Source organism: Sapajus apella, unplaced genomic scaffold (assembly GCF_009761245.1).
Source record: "Sapajus apella isolate SASKATOON/1434 unplaced genomic scaffold, GSC_monkey_1.0 scaffold26, whole genome shotgun sequence".
Classification (NCBI taxonomy): domain Eukaryota; kingdom Metazoa; phylum Chordata; class Mammalia; order Primates; family Cebidae; genus Sapajus; species Sapajus apella.
In genome coordinates, this window is record NW_022436966.1 from 683905 (window position 1) to 704826 (window position 20922).

Consider the following 20922-nt stretch of genomic DNA (forward strand, 5'->3'; position numbering starts at 1 on the left):
CCAAGATCCTGTGTGAATACTTGTTGGAGGTGAAATGGGCAGCATGCCCTGGGATACCTCCCAGCAGCCCTCCGAGGCAGCCAGAAATGACAGGGCTCACCTGTTCCCACTTCCTAGGCCCAGATATCTGTATTCTGAGGTTCAGAACAGCTGAGCCAGAGGCTGGGTCTCCAGAGGAGCCATTGGATTTGGAGAACTTGTGGCCTTCCACCTTGGCACTTTCACGTAGACAAGCAACATGGTCCATCCCCACTCCTTCCCACCCCCAGGCCACTGCCTCGCCTTGTGTGGAAGGAGCATGCTGGCTGCTCCAGCACTTCTGTAGCCCATCAGCTCCTCCAAGGCCCTGCTGTCACCTGGTAGCACGGAACATTTCAGCAAATGCCTGGTCTGAAGGGGAGTGAAGGTTCCAGTCCACACCTTAGGAAAGCCCCTGGTCTGATGGAGTGGGTAAGAAAATATACGCATGCAGAAGCCACTAAAAATGCTTACCAAAATAGAAACGAGGGTGCCAGCGAATGTGCTAGGAACTGGGTCCCTGAGTGATGAAGGGAAGGGGCGAGTAAGGCTGGCAGGTGCCTCAACTGAGAAGCTTCTGGAAACCACAGTCAAGTTGCCTTCTGCCCAGGTGAACATCCCCAACTTGACCCTGATGCTGTTCCCACTGTGCCCGGGAGTCACCTCACCCTACTCTGCTCGGCCCCCGGTGCTCAGGAGAAACAAGCTGGTTTTCTCCCAGAGGCTGGTGCCAGTTTAGTCAGCAGATTTCACAGATCCACTGGCAACCATGTAGTGTCTTATTTTAAGCTTAACATTTGAAGATGGGAACTTTTCCCCCCTTCGGTGTGTGGCAAAGAGATCCCAATTTATACATAAGCACCGCAGCTAAGCCGGTGCACCAAGGCTGTCCCTGAGGCTCTGTGGTTCATCGCTCCCTTTCTGCAGGTATCTTTCCAGAAAAACCCTGCCAGCATGGTCGCTTCTTATACACGGCCTCTCCCTTCCCAGGTTTCCCCTAAGCGCTGCACTGCCACTTCCTTGCACGTGGCTGGGAAGAAGCAGAACTAGGCTTGGCCCTGATGGTCTGGCCTCATCCTGCCCGCCGTCTCCATTTCTCCACTGCTCCTGTGCCCTCTTCCCTTGGCTGCTGTGGAATGCCTCGGATGCCAGGGCCTGGGTTTCCCTCATGGGCCCGGGGCTCTCCCAGAGAGCATTTGCGCCTCTCTCAGCCCTGAGCTCCCCACAGTGCTGCTTCCCACCCTTCCCCTCCCCTGTCATATCTGGAACTCTCAGAACTCAGGAACTATTTCCAGCCCAGAGTGCTGAGGAGGACGGACTGTGAACACCTAGTCATTGGGTCTGGTGGCCTTAGGTTAAGTCTAAATCCAATTTCTGTCTTGAGACGTTAAGAGCTTGGACTTTGTACTTTGCACTCCTTCATTTTAACACACAATGATCACTTGGACTTAGAGACGCCAGGTATCAGTAGGTGCTGGTGTAGGTCACTTCATCTCCAGGGGTAGGGTAGACCACAAAGGGTTCACTTTATGTTAGGACTTGGCATGTCCCAGGGCCCTCCTGACATCTCCCAAGCCTCCTTATCCCTCCTCTTCTTTTTTTTTGCACATTTAAATCCCAGTCCCAGTGTTCTCCCTGGCCTTCCTCTAGCATTACCGGACCCCAGCCACGTTGACCTAGCTCACCACACAGGAGGTGTCTCTCCACTGACGTTAGAATCAACTGATTGATATGGGGTGAACGTTCATTTGACAGAGAGATCTTCTTTAACTGGCTGGCATCCTTTAAGTAGCAACGATACACTGAAGTGTAACTTTCAGATCATTAGCCACATAAATCAGAAGATGGAGACAAAGTAGAAAGAAAAAATAGGACACCTGTTGGGTATTGGGGTACTGGGACCCATGGTGGGTCTATCAATGACAAAGAGGAACATTTTGGAGTTGAGCGAGTCAGTGTGGCAGAAAGGGATGAGATGTAAAGATACTTGCTCTACCTGTGAGGGCTCCTGAGTATGCGAGGAGGCAGCGTTGAGGGGCCTCATTTCCCTGAAGCTTATGGAAGCTCTCGAGACAGACAGACTTTCCACAGCTTTTTCCTGCTGAGATGAATGGTGCAGAGAAGGCACGCAGGGTGCCGGGGAGGGTGATGGACCTAACCTCACTGTGAGAGTCAGAGGAGACTTCCTGGAGGAAGTGATGCCTAAGCTAAAACCTGAAGGACAAGGAAGGAGGGATTAACCAAGTGGAGGTGGGGTGAAGGGTGAGAGGGTTTATTTCCACCATTATTTTGGTGAACGAGACAGTTCTGTACCCCTGGCTTCAGTTTTACCGCCCAATTGTTTTGACGCATACCCCATTTCCTCTCCAGATTTCCGATGCTTTAAAAAAAACAAAAAACAAAACAAAACAAAAACCCTTCTCCTGTAGTTTGAGTCAGTTTTGTATGGGAGGTGGCCAAGAGGGTGGGGGCTTGCTCCGTTCTGAGTCCTGATATCATGGAACGCAGAACTGTGGCAGTGGCCTTACCCTTCCTACCTTTATCTTCAGCTGTTCATGTCCCACTTCTGTTCAAGCAGATTGAGATATTTGGGGGTGCCTCTCTCCCAGATTGAGACCTGATCTTTCTGCAGCAGTTAGAATACTCTGAAGGAGGAGGTCCAAAGTGAAGATGTGATTTTTCTTGTAGCAAGTTACCATATGGGTGCCATTGGCCCCATTCCTTACTCTGTCTGGAGACAAGGCTCAAGCACAAACTGCCCCTCTTCCTGGGCCTGTCGAGGCAGCCCCAGAGTTGGGCTGATGGCCCCTAGGTTGGGTGAGTTTGATAAGCAAGGCTAATTAGGAACCAGCATCCCTAGTGAAGACTTAATTCAAGGCATATTCATAATGGTACAGAATTTTGGATTAAAAAGGACAGTATAGTCACTCTTCATATGTAGTAAGCCATGTATTAGCTAGCTCTTGCTACCACAGTGTGGTGTAGAAAACGTCCACAACACTTCAGTGGCATCCGTGAGCATTCATTGATTCATTTTTTTTTTTGAGACAGCCTCGCTCTGTGGGCTCCTTTGCCCAGGGTAGAGTGCAGTGGTGCAATCTCGGCTTACTGCAACCTCCACCTCCTGGGTTTAAGCAATTCTTGTGCCTCAGCCTCCCAAATAGCTAGGATTACAGTCGTCTGCCACCACCCTCAACTATTTTTCACATTTTTACTATAGATGGGGTTTCGCCATGTTGGCCCGGCTGGTCTCGAACTCCTGACCTCAGGTCATCCTCCTGCCTCGGACTCCCAAAGTGCTGGGATTGCAGGTGTGAGTCACTGTGCCTGGCCCCGTGAGCATTCATTCTTAGGGATCTGCGGTTGACTGGGGTTTGCTGGTCTAGACGAAGCTTGACTGAAGCAGTTCTGCATCTCACTGTGATCAGCTGAAGGTGACCTGACCTGGGATGGACTGTGCCCTCCTGTCTCTCCTCCTCCTTGGATCAGGGATTTGTCAGGGATGTCTTCTTGTGGCAATGTTAGATGCCCCGGAGGCATGAGGCCTCTGAGGCAGGGCTCAGAACTGACACACTGCCACGTCCTCCCACATGCCATCGACCAGAGCAAGTCATATGGCCAACTGGAGCCAAAAAGTGGGGAAATAAATTCCTTCTGGGATGAGGCTGTGGCAAGGGTATGGATGCAGGGAGTGGGAAATAATCTGGACCAAAGACTCAATTTCCCACCCCACCTGCCTGCAATTAGGACTTAATAAATGGAGTCAGGAGTGGATTGTCCCAGTCCAGCAGAGATCTTTCCCTGGCCAAGAATTATTTAATGACTAGCAGTGTTCTTCCATACCTGGGTGTGGGCCCAGCTTTGTCCTGAATGCCATGGGGGGCATCGGGAGAACAGGGAAAAGCCCCAGTTTTACCTTCTGGAGCTCTGTTCCCTGAGGGTTAAGACTTGTGTTCCAAGACAAGATGGAGATGAGACAATGTTCAGTGGTGTAATGCTGACTGCAGAGCTCACAGAAAGAAACCAGCAAAGGCTAGGAAAGAACTACATGGGAGAAGAGGAATGACACTAGCAACTGGCATGCAGGGAGCGCTTGCTGCAGGCCACACGCTGAGCCCAATTCCTTCCACACCTTACTTCCTCATAACCATCCTGAAAGGTACCAGGATTGTCCTCCACTTGACAGGTGAAGCAACAGGCACAAAGATCTTGTGTGACTTGCCTGTGGTCACACAGCTGGTAAATGCTGGCACCAGCATTTGATGACCAGAGCCTAAGCGTTAATCACTAGGTCCATGGTGGAACACCCAAGGGGAAGGGGAACAGCAAAAGTACAGACAGATGTGCAGAGGGCTCAGCTGCCAGGGGGCTGGAGCAGCAGAGAGGACTTCAGCCATGTTACGAACTATAAATGGGAGCAGAGATAGGATGTGCGATTTGGCCAAGGTCCTGAAGGAAGATAGGGTGGAGGCTGGGCTAGAAATCCTAGCTGTTGGCTCCTGTTTCCCTCTCCTTCCACTTTCCTTGGTACCAGCCACATTCTGGGCACTCTCCACCCGTCTGCGTGGCCACGCCTGAATCGTTTCCCTCTTGGAAGAGGTGCAATCCACTGGCATTGAAGCTGGGTGGACTGGCTCCCTCTCTCTATCCATCTCTTTCTTCCTTTCCCCTGCCATGTTCTGGAAAGGGCAGCGGGAGAGAATGTGGGCAGGTTGCACCAGAGATATACATCTGAGAGCTGAAGGGAACATTTATTTTTAATTTAGACTTAAAAAGAAAAAAGGAAGTTATAAAATATCTGCTCTTGCTCCTGGGATTGTGCAGATGGTGCTGCATTTTGCCTAATAGGGAATGGGGCTGGCATCCTCGTGCTTTTGGTCCCCGCCTGACTGTAAGGACCTGGAGGGCAGGATCCCTGCTTCCCTGCCTCAGCCTCACATGGCCCCCTAAGGCTCCGTTTGGCCGGTGCAGCTCAGTGCTCCCTGTCTTCTAACCTCAGCCTCTCCAGACTCTCTTCTGGGCTCCCAAACCTCCTCTGCAGTCAGACCAGTCTCTCCACTGTCTCAGCTGTCCCTGCTCCTGTGTCTGCACCCCCTCGACTCACTCCTACCTCCGCCTTCATTAGATAGCCGGGACACACTCATCCCTCCCTTCCTGAACTCCTGTTTGAATGTTAAAATTTATCAACTTTACTCACACCCAAATACTTCATTAAATCATCTTGTCGTTTTCAAGCCTAGGTGTTATAAAGGATGTTCTCCTACATTTTCTTGTCTGGTTTTTGATTTTATTGTGGTTAAGGAGTGTGTGTGTGTGTGTGTGTGTGCACGTGCACGCGCACATGCGCACTCATTCCTCTTCTCTGGCATTCTCCATTGGGAACAGCAAATAACCTGGTACACAGAAGAAGCTCCCCATAAATGGATGTGGAGTGCTGACTGGATCCCCTCTCTCTCTGTGCTCAGGGGGATGAGCTGGAAAAGGAACACCCTAAAATCAGTCAAGGCCCCCAAGCCAGGAACCAGGAGACCTGATTTTCTAGCTTGCAGTGAAGCCATGGACAGATTGCTGAATTTCTCTAAGCCTCAGTTGTCCCATTTGCAAATTATCAAAAGTAATCTCTGCTTCGACCCCCAAGGTTAATATGAGGATTATGGTAAGTGAAATGCTTGGCAAAATCAATCAGTCAGTCCATCTCTTTAAGAAAGAATGCGGATACTTTTAAGAGTTAGGGGTGCCAGCATGGACCCAACATCCATGTTAGGGCAGGAGGTTGGGATAGGAGATGGGGGTTATCCAACAAAGTAAAAAGCTCGCTGGTCACAGAGTTATGGCCAATGTGTGTGTGTATGTGTGTGTGTGAGTGGTACATAGCCCGGTTACTAGTTTAGTTTAGACCTCCAGTTTGTTCTGGAAAAGACTTGATGTCACTTTTAAAAATGCATGCCACTAAAGATAAATCAAGTGAAGATGAAAATGAGACAAAGGGAAGGTTAGGAAAGGGAAGATAAAATGAAGCCAGAGTGAGGTTTGGGCACAGAATCTAGCAGTGTGGGTCTGTACACTTGGCAGATATGGCCATAGAGAGCTGGCGTGAACTTCTTGATCGTGCAGAGAGGCTCAGTTAAATGGCCCAGTGTCTGCAAGGCACACCAGTTACTCAGATGCACAGTTTCTGACCGTGAGACTGGAAAATCTTTCCCCCGAGAGGATTATAAAGGGAACCCTGTGGTGTTGTGGGCAGTGTCCTGGACAGCAGTCATCTGTTAAATGCAGTGAGTCCCACTGGGATGTGTCTTAGGACGTTCATGGTGGTCTAAGCATAGTTCCAGGGGTAAGTAGTGATTCAGGGGAGAAGACAGTGTAGTCCATAAGATACCATGTTCAGTAGATTCCAGATCAGGGGATGACATGCTGGGCTCCAAATAGCGAACAACCTCATTAACTTCCTCCAGTGGTAGGAGGCAGTCAGACCTGCATACACTACACATACGAGCACATTCCCCTTCACCCAACCCCCGCCCTGTCCCTGTCCCCTCTTCTAGGCTTGGCGTCCTCCCTCTGGTCTGGCTTCTAACTGGGCCCCCAGATAGGAGGAGGTCCATGGTTTCCTGGGATACTCCCTAGCAGATGGGATCCCATTACAGACAATGAAACTGTCTCTGTTGATTTCACACCTACTACCTAAAATCTGGGAGTAGAATTTTAAACTGAGGTCAATTCTTTCACTTTCATAGGTAAGAAAGTTAGAGCCCCAAAGGAGATCATCCTCTGCCAGAGATCACACAAGGACCGAGCTGAGTCTAAGACCCAAGTTCCCCTGATTCCCACTCTAGTTCCCTGAGCTGCCACTGCAAAGAAAAAAAAAATCAAGTTGGGACCTCATTCTGGGGAGAAAATCTCATAATTCCTCATTGGAGCTATGAAATAGCTTTATATTATGTAATTTTATTCAAACCAATACGAGCCAATAAATATAGATTGTGTGTGTGTGTGTGTTCGCTGTTTTAAAACATTTTAATGTTTAAAACATGATTTACTGATGCTGCTGGGGATGTCTAGAATTTGATTTACTCCATATTATTGAGTGTTTATACTTGTTCCTTACAGAAATTCTTGCCAAAGAGCCATTTTATCTATAGGAATAATAAATAAGTCAATATGTGGATGGTTGTGCACATTTTTCCCATATGCAGCGGGACTTGGTAGATGTTATTTTGCCTACAAACACTCAAAAGGTAAACTGGAGAGATACATGTGGATCCCTGAAGTCCAAGCCTTGGCCAGTGTCAAAATCAGACCATTCATCTTGACTTAAACAAAAAAAACAGTCAGCAAGTCTGGGTCTTAGGTGCTATTTGGGCTTTTGGAATAATGGATCCACACCTGTGTTTCCATACTTAGCCATATGTGTATATTTGTTTATTTCTTCATTCATTCCTTTACTCATTCAACAAATATGAGAAATCTATGTTTCATTCAGTCACTTAAACATGGTATAGGTTTTTGCTTTATGGAAATTTACAGATAACATACAAATTCCCCCAACTTGTATTTTCAAAGCACTTAAGGCCTTTGAAATTATTTTTGTTTAATTTTCACAAAAATCTTATGGGATGGCTAGGGTGAGAGGAAGTCAGGTAACCTGGGTAGAAACAAAGGGATTCCTTTTGTTTGCTTGTTTTTATTGCCCCCCAATTGTGGAAATAATGCAGCAAGTCTGTTGTTAAAAAGAATACAGAAATATTTAAGTTTGTGCAAAAGTAGTCTGTAACCCAGCCTCCAGAGAGATCCATGCTACAGATTTTTTCATGCTTAGAGATGTGTGTGTATGCATGCGTTTGTGTATATGGTTATATATATATAAGACGATTTTTCTTTAAATAAATAAGATTATGCGATAATATAATGCTGCAACTTGGTTTTTTCCCATGGCACACCCTCTCCCTCAGTGGGCCTCAGTTTGTGTGTCCACGGCATACCACATCAGTTTGTACAGATCCAGCTCACTCGTTTGCGGCAGTGTATTTTTTCTTTGCGAAAGCATAGGATGTTTCTTTTGCCTTTTTCAGCATTTCTTCTCTCTCATTCATAGGTAGTCGGTCTTCTCTTGCCCAACCAGACACTGGCATCCACTATTTTCTGGCAGGTAACAGTCTCCCAGCAAACAGGGCTCCTGAAGGAAGGGCCCACACATGTGGTGGTTAAGAACTCCCTGTCCTGGTGTCTCCTTCCCTGTCCAGACCCCACACAGGGTCAGTCCACCCCCACACCTCCCCTACCCCAGAACCCACTGAAGGAAAACTAGGACTTTGTCCCTGCTGAGCAGGTCTCCAGCAGCCCAGCATGTCTCAAGCCACCATGTGTTACTCTAACCTTTGGACATAGGTGATGAGAGCTGTGTGTCCCTGCCTGGAACATGCTGGCTTGCCCTCACTTTGTCCCTTGGCTGCTTGTCTGAAGGCCAGTGCCCCTGAGGCCCATAGCCTCATTTTGACATCAGCCTCCCCCACATCTACAGAGGAAGGTGAATCCACACCTAAGCTGAGGTCGTAAAGTGCATCACAAGCCCTGGTCCCTGCCCTTGGAGACAGTCTGAGGTGTGACTCCATGAAAATAGTTGAGGATGTCTCTCTGTGTGTGCAGAGAAAGAGGGTCAGGAGAAAAACCAATCTGTCTTCTAGGAGAAAATGTCAGTCTTCCCCTGAACAAAACCCCTGACAGCCTCTGTGTCTGGGAACTGGAAGTGCAGGACACTGGACTGGGAGATGTTTGAAAGAAGCGCAGGACTCTCAGTCATTCTAGGCCACCTTTTGTCCAGCAAGTCATAATAAAGATGGTGTGACAAAGGCAGTGGGGTGTGCGGGGGCAGTGAATGCCATCATTCCAGGAGAGTTAACTGTCTCAGTATCAGGTGGACTGCTGGGGTGCACAGGACCTCATCTAGGAACCGAGAGGCTTCCCAAGATGCAGGGCTTCCAGTGCTAACACCAGCATAGTCCTGGGCAAACCAGGATGGTGGGCCATGCTAACCAGCAGCATGGGCAGCACCATGTGAGCTGGAGACTGCATGCTGTGCCTTTCTGGGGATGTGTGGCCTCCTGGGGTCCAGGTCTGGCTTCCCAGGAGGTGACTGCTCCTTCCCTGACTTCTCTCATCATTGCCTTTCAGTGGCTGAACCAGAGCCACAATGCCTGTGTCAACTATGCAAACCGCAATGCTACCAAGGTAAGCATCACTGCCCTCTGCCCAGTAGTGGGGTTCAGGATGAGAAGGCCCAGTGAGCCTCCCTACAGCGTGACATGTCACCATCAGTGGCTGCTTCTTGGTTAAGCATTGCCCTCCTCCAGATATCTTATTTAAAATGCCAACCCTTCAGGTTGATTGGCTGACTCAGACAGTACTTGGCTGAGGTCAGCTGGAGTCTCTGGGCTGGGAGTCCTCTGGGGAGGGGCTGTTTACATGAAGTGAAGAAGGGCCATTAAATGGGAGCAGTGCAAGGGATGAGTTCCGCTGGCTTTTGGATTCTTTGATAGCTCTTACACATGGGTTTTGGATCATGATGATATCAGCTACTTGGGGCCAAATTCCCCTAAAGCTTCCTCCAAGCTTTCTGGAAGCTGCCTCAGTGTCCCCAACTCCCGACTGCTGGCCACAGGCTGAAGAGCCGCTCCTGAGTAGGGAGGATCCAGGGCTGGTACCTCCTCTCCAAAGTCCCCTGCACTCCTTGGAGAGCTTGTGGTGGAGGCCTAGTCACCCTTCTGTTGTCCAGGAAGGGCTGCTGGGCCCCTGCTTTGCTGGCAAGGCCACATCTTCCCCCACTTCAGTTCAAAGGCAAAAAAGGCAGGATGTATCTAGGTCCCCTTTGGGAGCCGGTTGGTTTGGGGGTAGAGGAGAGTCTTAACATTTGCTAACCTTGCGGGAGAGGAGGGCCATCGAGTTAGGAGCTGGCCTGGGCCATAGGAATTGAGAGGCCTGATACTCTGTGAGTACCCCTGACATCTAAACCTCTACTCCAGGTCTCTCTCATAGGCTTCATATATGGACATCTCTGCTTGGATGACTCCCATTTATCTTAAACCAAACATCTCTAAACCTGCAGTTGTAGCACAGGACAAGTTCCTTAGCTTTTTCTTAATTGTCTGTGTTGGAACTTGGGGTATATTTTTCTGTAGCGATATTGGGCAGCTATCATCTGTTGACATAGGAGCCCAGTTGTTCCATGGGCTAACCAGGCCTATGAGAGCCTTGACCCTGGCATTTCCACCTAGAAAGCGCTCCAGGTGCCAAACAGCCCCCTTGCAACATTTAGCCTCTAAACCGGAGACTGCTTGCCCCAGCCATCAGTGGTCCATGTTGGCCTTGCTGTTCTCCACCGCCAGCTAGCACTATCTGCCAGTGACCTTTCTACAACAGGGCAGGAGTGAAGTAGGCCCTTCAGCATCTCCTTGGATAATAGTGCTTTATATTTCTACATTGGGAACTGAGCTGAGGATGGCCCAATTCCTTGTGGTCCTGTGGGGCCTCTTTTCACCCACGTTCCAGGCTGGAGGGCAGGATGCTTCTTGCTGGCTGGGACAGTGTACGAGGGGGAATATGGGAGCTTTGGGTACCCAGTGGGCCTGAAATTCTTCTTTTGTTTTACAGCCTTCACCTGCATCCAAGTTCATCCAGGGCTACCTGGGAGCCGTCATCAGCGCCGTCTCCATTGCTGTGAGTACTCCCTCCCTTGCTCCTTCTTGGCTCTGCTGCTCTGGAGCCACCGTACTCAGCATTGCACATGGATGCTTCTCTGAGGGCCAGGCCAGGCAAGGATGTGGGAGACAGGTTTCTGTGGGTGGGCTGTCGGGACAGGCTTTCCAGGCCAAGAAGAGGCTCCGGTAGACAAAGCACAACCTGGCGCTCCCTGTTTTGGAGAGCAGGTGAGGAGGTGAGGTGGTGCCCAGGGGCACCAAGGCAGGACATCTTTCTTGAGTGGGGCTGCGGTTGCCCAGCACTCTGCGGAAGAGCCGCTCCTCGTTCTCAGTAATGTGGCTGGGGCGGGGGGTGCACAGGAATGACCCTGCAAGGCTGGCCCATGTGCCCACTTCCCTGAACTCTTGCTGAGCTGCCAGGGCGCTGCTGTTCCCTCTCTGTGGCCTTACTGGTGTCACACGTCCATCCTCTCCTGAAGACTTGTCAGTGCTGAAGACAGGGGCATTAGGCTCACTCTGTGTCTCCATAGTACTTTGAGGCCAGAGCAGCTACTCATTAGGGGAGGTTCAGAGACCAAGCGTGAGCGTAGGGTGGGTGTGACTCCCTGCTTCCCAGAGGAGGTCAGAGGGCAAGTGACACAGTCAGGGGCCTGTGTCAGAGCCGGAATAGATGCTCAAGCTGCCAGGGCCTTCTGCACGCTCGTCCCGCCCTGAGCCCACCCCTGTGCCTACATCTGGCTCTCTCTGGATCCCCACTGGACTGGCCTTCTATAGCCGACATTAGAGGGCAAAGGACCCCTTCACAACTCTATCGTTTCATTCATTACACAATGAATTAATGTAACTGGTAAGAAAAAATAATTAGAAAACGAAAACCAAACAACATTCACATAGCTAAGCACAGTGGGGCACGCCTGTAGTCCCAGCTACTCAGGAGGCTGAGGTGGGAGGATCACTTGAGCCCAGGTGTTGGAGTCTGTAGTGTGCTATAATTGCACCTGTGAACAGCCTCTGCACTTCAACCAGGGCAACACAGCGAAACCCCATTCAAAAAAACAAAAGGCCTGGTGCAGTGGCTCATGCCTGTAATCCCAGCACTTTGGGAGGCTGAGGCAGGCGGATCACCTGGGTCAGGAGGTCAAGACCAGCCTGGCCAAGATGAGGAAACCCCATCTCTACTAAAAAAATAAAAAAATTAGTCGACATCATGATGGGCACCTATAATTCTAGCTATTCAACCCAGGAGAATTGCTTGAACCCGGGAGGCAGAGGTTGCACTAAGCCAAGATCACGCCACTGCACTCCATCTCCCCAACAAAAAAGGTAATAATAAATAAATAATAAAAATTGAAAAAAATTAGAAAAAAACCATTCAGCTGAGCAAGATGGTGTGCGCCTGTATTCCCAGCTACCCAGGAGGCTGAGATGGAAGGATCACATATGGCCAAGTTGGGCAGCATAGCAAAATCTTATCTCTAATGAAAAAGAAAATATTCACATGTAATGAAACATTCATATATAGTAACCTTTTGGTAAAACCTACTTTCCTCATCTTTCCAGTGCCATTAAGTAAATACTGTATTATAACTGTTCACAGCTGTATAATCACCCATTGTACCATACACTACAGTTTAATTCACCATTCTTCTAAAGGAGGGATTTGGGGTTGTCCTGAAATGGCCTCATTTATTTCACTCCCACATAGACCAAGTCATCTCCAAATAGCTGTGAAGTGGGATGTCCCATCTCATGCCCAAAATCTCTTCCCTAAATCCTTACGTCTTCACAAAAGCAAGAAGCCAGACATTGCAGACCTATTCAGATGACTCACTAAGAGACTGCTGACCCGCCACCCTGCTTGCCCTGCAGCCCAGCTGGAGACTTCATCTGGGATTCTGACAAACTGGGGGTTCCTTATTCTGGGGACTTGCTGGGTGAAGGCCAAGGGCTCTCCTGAGTCGGGGAAAGGGCTCTGTCACCTCCACCTTGTTCCTTGTGATGAGAGAAGCTGATGGTAGGCTTAGCTTGACAGATCAAAAATCCCATTCCCTTCTTTGAGACTCAGGGGTGAGGTGGGAAGAGGAGCCACATAGGGAAGGATGCTGAGTGGCCCTGAATGGAAAGGTGTGAGTGAAGGGGATCATTGTCCTGCTGGACTTCCTTCTGCAGGCCTGGGGCACGGAGAACAAGAATTCAGTTTCTCAGCCTGGGTAACATGGCAAAATCCTATCTGGTAACATGGCAAAATCCCATCTCTACCAAAAATGCAAAAAAATTAGGCATGATGGTGCACACCTGTAGTCCCAGCTACCCAGGAGGCTGAGGTGGGAGAATCGCTTGAGCCCAGAAGGTCAAGACTGCAGTGAGCCATGATTGTGCCACTACACTGCAGCCTGGGCGACAGAGCAAACCCCTGTCTCAAAAAAAACTTTTTCTGAGAGCTCCAAGCCCTCTGTATGTCCAGTCCTCACTGCCCCAACTGAGGGACCATCAGCCATTCCATCCCAACACTTGCCAAGGCAAACCTAGCACAGATTTGTGTGGTATGGGTTCTGAAGACAGAGTTATTGGGGGACTTGGAGCCCTCTGGGGTTCCCAGAGCTGAGATCTTGCTGGGCAGGGGCTGGGCCTCACCTGCGGCTGTGCCTGTGCTGGGGACTCCCTCCTTTCTCCCTCTGGGAGCTCCTGCAGCCCTTGAAAGGCTTTCCCCAATCACTCCAGCCCATACCACTCTCCCTCCCCACAAGTCCTGGAAACTCCTGTCCTCCCTACTCATACTCTATTTCACCATGTCCCCTTCCCCTCAGTGTTCTACAGTCTCAGCCCCATCCCCACTGGATTACAAGTTACCCAGGGACAGGCACCATGGTTTCTCCCCCATGGAGAGGAGCACAGGCCACTGCCCCATAAATACTTCTTAATTAGGCCACTGGTTGATCGCTGGCCTTGAGGCCCCTCTCCTTTCTGATGTGCGAGTCCTAGCGGTGGCAGCGTCCCTCTGCCTGACGTCTTCACACAGTGAGGGTCTAACTCCGGCAGATGGAGTGGAGTTTCTGACTTGGAAAATCGGCAGCTTGCTTGCTTTTCTTTTCTTTTGTGTGTGTAAATCACAAAACCTCTGAAGAAAGAAGCTTTATTTTCCTTTCCCTTGTTCTCTGGAACCCCAGGTCCCACGGCCTCATTAACTGATCTCTGCTTCAATTAGTGACAAATCCCCTCCCAGGGTGAGCCTGTTAGGAGGAGATGACCTGCAAACAAGTGTCATGGCCCCAGTGGTTGGCCCAGCTCTGGCATTAATTAAAACGAGTCCCTACAAGCAGGCGGCATGGATGGGGGCCGACAGGCAGCGAGCAGGTCCTTGGGACTGAGGGCTAGTGGGAGTGGGGGCCAGCCTCTTCTGGGGGCCCTGAGAGCCCCCTCCCCCACTCAGAGGAGCCCTGACCTTGGCGAGTAACCCCGGGATCAGGGATCCCCAGTTCGCATGCCCCCAAGTGAAGTCTCCTGCTGGTTGATGGACCACCAGGGTGGGATTAGCAGCCTCTTGGTGAACCTTCTAAATAGATTTGGCAATGTCTGGCTGCTTGCTTGAGAATAAAAAAGAAATCCCGTCTTAAGTTATTTTTGAAATCTAACAGTTTGCTGTCTTTTAACAAAGGAAGCCTCTCTCAATCCTCACTGTTTCTTAGTTTTGAGAGTTTGCGTTAAGTGTTTCTGTGGGCGGCCCTCCCCCAGCCCCGGCTACATGAGGGTAAGAGGAGGCAAGACCGGTTGACTCCCATCCGGGGACTGTGATGTGCCGGCACTTTGCAGGCGCTGGGGGCTGCAGGGACTAGTGTGTCCTTCAAGGCGCTGGGAGGGGAAGCTAGAACGCTCTGTGGTATAATCAGAATTATGATGAAGGTGACCCCAGGGTGTGGTGGGAGCAGGGGAGGGGCCCCTACTTCACACAGGGCTGACTCGAAGGACAGAGTGGAGAGAGCCAGGGGCTGACAGGGTGGGTGTCCCAGAGAGAGGGCTTGGTACATGCAGAGATGCACAGGAGAGCATGACCAACTCCAAGCGCGGAACAGGAGGGTGGCCAGCAGGTAGGGAACGATGGTGATCGTGAGTGGAGGAGGATCAGGGTCAGTCAAGAGGCGCTGTGAGTGCCTTGCTCAGGGGAAAGGAGGCCACGCCTGGAGCTCTGCCTGGGCTCTGGGAACTGGGTGTTGCAGAGGGTGCAGGTAGAAGTGGGCTGGAGGAGAAGGGGTGGGGCCACCCTCATGGACGAGGGGCCTGGATGAGGGTGGATGTGAGGCTGCAGAGGAAGACTCAGGGATGAAGTGCTGTGGGCCAGTCAGGAGCTACCTGGGGGAGCCACATGATGACAGGAACTTCATGTCCATTCCTCACACCCTTCCCTTCCAGCTGGGTCTTAGCTCCCTGAGGTCTTTCCCTGTTGGGGCAATGCTGAGCTCCATTCCCAAAGGTTCTGGGCCCTGGGGGGTCCTTTCTATGTAGAATGCAGTGACTGTTTACTGCCAGACACTGGCATAGAGAGAGGGGTTCCAGGGGATTGCTGGGCTGAACCTGTTCACCTTCCAGTTCCCATTGCTTACTGACAACTCCATGTCCCTGGATAGTCAGACTGGAATGGCTAGCACTTCTGGAGTTTTCCTGCAGTGCACCAGGCATTGTTTAAGTGTTCATCCTCATTTTACAGACAAGGAGACTGAGGCATGGAGGTGAAGTAAGTGACAGGGCCTACCCAGGCTTAATCACACACAGAGACCCCTTTTTCCTCCTGCTCCCCCTGTGGCATAAGGAGGTGGGAAAAGTCAAGTGGTGTTCTCAGCTTCTAGGTTGGAGAAGCTATTACCATGCCGCCTGGTAGACAAGTCCTTCCCCAGGTACTCTGAGAGCAGTGGGGACTGGAAGACATTTTTTGAGAGGTTCTTTAGGTGGAACAGAGTTCGACCCTCTGCTCACCTTCATACTTGGTTCCTGGGCTTGTGCTTTCTAGCCATAGTCAAGTCAGTGGCATGTATTTGTCCCTGGCCCAGAGCATGCCCCGCCACCTGCAAGACACGGCCTGGCTGGCTCTGTGGTGGAGGGTGTATCCCAGGCCCTCTGTTCTTCTCCTGGCTGGAGAGAGGTAGCAGGGCGACAGCACCTGGGAATCCTGGACCAGACTATTGTCTTGCTGGGTTCAGGGCATGGCTTTAGGTTTGGAGGGCCCATGGTATGGACCCTGTAGCAGAATCTGCAGTTTTCAGAAGCCTGCAGACAGTGACGGTGGCAGTGCGGGTCAGACACCGAAAGCAGCTCTGTGTCTTTTCTGGGTAGGAGAAGTTGTTGCCCCCTCCTATGTAGAAGGGGTCTGCTGTAATCAGTTTCCCAGCAGGCAGCCCCCAGCCCTTGTGGGGCATGGTTCAGGGGTCAGGGTTGGTCACTATTGCCAGCAAAGAAGCCATTTGGTCACTGCTGGAGCAACTGATGTTTTAGCCTGTGCAGAGTTCTGCCCAGCTACTTGGCCACTTTGCTGCTGACCCCATTGCCAAGCAACAGGCTGGCTGGAGGTTGGAGAATAGTTGACCTCCATGGAGGGTCTTGGGTCCACTTGACCACCAATGTGGTCTACCAAGTGCGCCCTCTGGTGGATATTTTTGGTACTTCACTGATTCCTTGATCTTCCCAACACTTGCCCTCAGTGCCCACACAAACCCCTAACCCTTGGTTTACATTGTTATCCACCACCCAAGAGGGACCCTCCTTTTAGGCATGCCCCTTACTCCATTGTTCTTCAGGGTCATTTGGACCCTCATAATGACTGGTGCAGCAGAGTCTGCAGACTGTCGTCTGAGTGCCCTGCAGACAACTTGGTATTTCATGCTTCTGATCCTCAGCTGAGCCCTCTCCCTTCCTAGCCTTCTACTCATCCTTCAGGGCTCGGTTAAGCATCCCCTTCCTCAGGAGCCTCATGAACCTTGGGCCCACTCCCTCAAGGCACCTCCTTGTAGCAGGTAGCCAGATCCTTGCAAGCAAGCAAGCCAAGCAGTCCTGCAGGGCTGTGTGGCTCTTCCAGTGCCACTGAAGGCTTTAAGTAAGCCACCATGTGTTTTCAGACTTCACTCTGACTGCTGTAGAGAGTAGATGATTGGGGGCAAGAGTGGAAGCAGGGGGCCTGGTTAGTTGGCACACAGTCATCCAGGGAGAGAGGCTGTGTGCTGAGCAGTGGGAGCAGGGAGAGCAAACAGCTTACATTCATGACATCCGGGAGATGCACCAAGATGCCATGGTTGCATATGGGCCCTGGGAGGCTCCTGCCCAGGAATGCTCTGAGGTCTCTGGCATGAGAAGCAGAGCTGGAAATGGGCGAGGAGGCTGGGGTGTGGGTGAGGAAGAGCAAGACAGCCTTCATTTGGCATGTGAGAAGGTGGAGCGCCTGGAGCCCTTGGACACAGAGGCATCTGCCAGGCAGTGGATATTCAGGCTGGAGTGGGGACGCAGATGGGAGAGAGGGGTGCAGGCATTCTTCCAGCCCCAGCCTGCAGTTGGCCCAGAAAGCCCTTGGTACTTAAGGCTACAGCCACCAGCTGCGTAGCTCATGACACCAAAGATTTGGTGTCTGAAGCTCCCACCCCACCCACAGTTCTTCGTGCTGGTCGGCCCTGTTCCCATCTCCATGGGGACTGTCATGAAGCTGGCCTTTCCCCACTTTTCCCCTGGTCTTCTATCAGCTGCTCATGGCAAATTCACCGGCCCAGTAGCCAGACCTTGGTGATAAGTTGTCAAGACGGCCTATTGCCTCCTTCAGGATGTTGCTGATGTCCTGTGGGGCCTGAGCCCTGGTTTTCCCAGAACCCCTGTCCACTGGCCATATGGGAAACTCTTGCACAGAATCCACACCCTGTTTGTTTTCCCCAATCTACCAAAATGGAGCTCCTGTTTGGTTAATTTCTATTTTGTGGCTTATTTGGATGCTGTTAAAACAGATCCTGGGGACCCTCAGCAGTCATTGTTCCACATCTCATTATCTTTCCTGAACCCGATTATTAGCTCTGATTTTTCTGATCGCTAGCTGCTGTTTATGATGAGCTGTGTGCCATTAATACCAGCTGGTTCCCTTAAACAGGACCCACCGTGCCAGGGAAAACGAGCTGGCATTCAGAGCCACCAGCCTCTTGGCTTTTTAATTTTAATGGGCTCTACCAAATGTTCCAGGCCAAAGGGCCCTGAGGAACCAGAACAGACGGGCGCCCGACCCCTGGTCTGCAGCCATCTTGGGTTCCTTCTCAGGCTATGGCTGTCCTAAGTGCTGGGGTGGTAAGACCTGGGCTGGGGCCCGGGAAGGGGAAAGGGTAAGTGGCCATTTGTCTCCTCTGTGTCCACTCCCTCCCTGCCATTGGGCAGTGTAACCTCACTGACTCATCGTGAAGTCACAGTTACATACATGCCCAGGTCTCCTCCTCACTTTGCTGGTCCCCAGCCCCTTTCTTGGGCTCAGGCATGTTGGTCATACTCTCAGAAACACATGTGCCTTACTAAATGTCACTCATCCAAGCTGGCAGACCTTGGTGAACTTCAGGGAAGGAGGGGCCAGAAACCTGGACAAGGACATTGTTTTCTCTCTTTATTCTTTCTCCCTACCCTGGGGTAGGGGAGACAGGGTGGGTCGCTCACTCTGGGCTGTGCCAGTCCTAGCCAGGAAGAACGGCCAACAGTGGGTGGGAGGCTTCCGAGAGAGGGAGGCAAATGTGACAGTTGCTTTTCCTCCTTTCCCTCCTGCTACTCTGCAGCCCTGCCCACCTCCAAGAGGCTGTCCTGGGAAGGGTCCCAGCCTCTCTGCTCTCACTTCCTTAAGGGAATGGCTTTTGCTCCCCACCTCTTCCAGCACTTTCTGTATCCTCTCAAATTGGCATGCAGGATTTTGAACCCAGATCTTCTGACTTCCGGCTGCCAGGGACAGGGGTGGTTCAGGGCTCTATCTTCCCTGAAGGAGTTGCCTTCTATTTTCCACCCTCTGGACCCCAGGCACAAGGTGGCCATTATCAGGGAGGTGTTTGCTATGCAGATGTGTCATTAAAAGGCATGTGGACATGAACGAATCCCTCCTTCAGGCGGAAGGCAATGGAAAAGGGATAACACCGTGGTTAGGAGAAAAGCGTTGAAACTAGCAGGCTCTGTGTTCACATCCTAGCTTTACTTGCCTTATAATAGCTGTCTTTCCTTGAGCAAAATTATTCAACCTCTCTGGGCCTGTCTCTATCTGTAAAAAGGGCCAACAAGGTCTATCCAAAAGCCTTGTCATGGGGATCTCATTAAGATATTTCATGTGAATATGTGCTGAGTGGCCTCATATAGGAGGTGCTCGCTGACATCTACTGAGCCCCCCTCCTCTTCATCACTACTGCCCGCCTGCGTGTCCTTCAGCCTCCTCCCACGCCTTCTCAGTGCACTTTTTTGGGGGTGAGGGAGACCATTTCTGAGTCACTCGCTCCTGGACTCGATGAATTCCATTCGTGTAGCGGGGGCAGCAGGGCTCAGTGTGAGCCCGCAGCTCCCCAGCCCTGCCCTCGATACCACTGAAGTGTGTCCGCACTGTGATGCCCCTGCCTGCCTCCCAGCCTTCCCTCAAGCGAGCTGGGAGGACAAGGACTGGACTCTGAGGATCAGCCAGAGACTGAAGATGGAGGCTGTGTTCCCGAGAGCCCAGGCTGGGTTTCCCAGGAAGCACTTTGGCTCCACAGGATGCTGTTGTCTTCCTGGATCTCACAGTTGCAGCTTGGGCTGGGCTGTTTCTGCCTTGCCACACCCTGCCCCAACAGCAGCAGTAACCTGGCAGCCCTGAAGGTCTTCCCAAGGCTCTGTGCCTTTACCAGCCACCCATAACATTAAGGCCAGAGCCAGGCCTGAGGGCACAGGGTGGCCTGCTGAGCCGCCAGGTGTGCCAGAGCTGACAGCAGGCTGCCCCGGCCCATCAGACCAGGAGTCCTGCCACGGCTCCTCCCCCACTTCCCAGGAAAGACAGTGTAGGGGCTGGCTTTGGCCTCTGTCTGGGGAAGCAGAGGCCTCTCAACTCAACTCCTAGTCTGGTTTCGTGCATCTTGTCATTTCTCCCTCCAGGCCTGTACTGGTACGCATTTCTCCACCAGAAAGTCCTTCTCCCCAGCCTAGCCCAACCCCATCTTTCTCTCCTCTACGAAGCCCCACTCCCAGCCTTTGCTGTCTCCATGCAGTCATTTCCTTGTTGGTTCCTGCATTTATTCCTCAGTCACCAGTTTATTGAGCATTTACTATGTGCCAGTGAGTGCAGCTCTAAGTGGTGGACATACAAAGATGAAAAAGGTGCAGTCACCCCTCCCGGTCCAGTGACATGATTATATAACTTCATTTATTGAGGTATCTTACATGCCAAGCCCACACCCAACACTTTACATACATTCTTATGCCAGCGCTCGGATGTTGTAGATATTACCATCCCTTTTTACAGATAGGCAAACTGAGGCAGAAAAAGATGAAATGACTTACCTACTTAAGGTCCCACTGTAAGTGACACTGGAGGTGGAACTCAGAGGTGGGCCTGAAAGAACAGGTATGGACTGAGCGGAGGAGGGAGGCATCCCAGGCGTGGGTGGAAGTCTCACGGGGCATCTGATGAACAGCAAACTGGACTCTCGGGAAGTGGGGAAGAGGTTATGGAGGCCAAGGCCGCTGTGCAAAGGAGATGACACCTTCTCAGGCAGGTTGGTCATAGAGAGGAGCTGATGTGGCAGACATGAGAAAGCCTGTGCTTTAGAAAGATGAAAGGGTCTAGGGGATGGACTGAATGGACTGGAGTGATGAGGCAGGCAGGGGCTGGGGTGAGGCACCTGGCATGCTGGGCCAGGTAATAGGAGTGAAGGTGATGGCAGTGAGTCCAGGATGTCTGTCTCACCCTCCGTCCTGCTCTGAGCTATGCTGCTTAGTCCTACAGCCTGTGGGCAGGTGTGGGGGTCTCTCTGTCCTGAGTCCTATGGTCTGGCTGGGCCCAGACTGGGCCTACTGTGGGGTTTCAGAAACGTGGTGCTTAGGGCTGGGGTGGGAATGAGGCCTTCCTATGCTTACATTTATTCATGGAGTATATATCCTTCTAGCAGCAACTGCCACGCCATCCCATCCCTTTTCCCCTCTGCAGCGTGTGTGTGAGTGTGTAAATGTGTATGTATGTGTCTGATGCTTTACCTCTCTC

General features: G+C 51.2%; 1 protein-coding gene across 9 annotated transcripts in view; it reads left to right on the plus strand.

Moving 5' to 3' along the window:
* The window catches only part of SFXN5 (sideroflexin 5), a 129117-nt gene that overhangs the window by 60441 nt on the left and 47754 nt on the right, over window positions 1–20922 (plus strand). For 8 of the 9 annotated variants that reach the window (XM_032291734.1, XM_032291736.1, XM_032291735.1 and 5 more), the window contains 3 exons: window positions 8114–8167; window positions 9190–9246; window positions 10666–10731. In XM_032291734.1, the coding sequence (XP_032147625.1) occupies window positions 8114–8167; window positions 9190–9246; window positions 10666–10731 (177 nt within the window). Of the gene's footprint in view, window positions 1–8113; window positions 8168–9189; window positions 9247–10665; window positions 10732–20922 lie in introns of those variants that run through there. The other variant, XM_032291743.1, reaches the window with a different exon arrangement.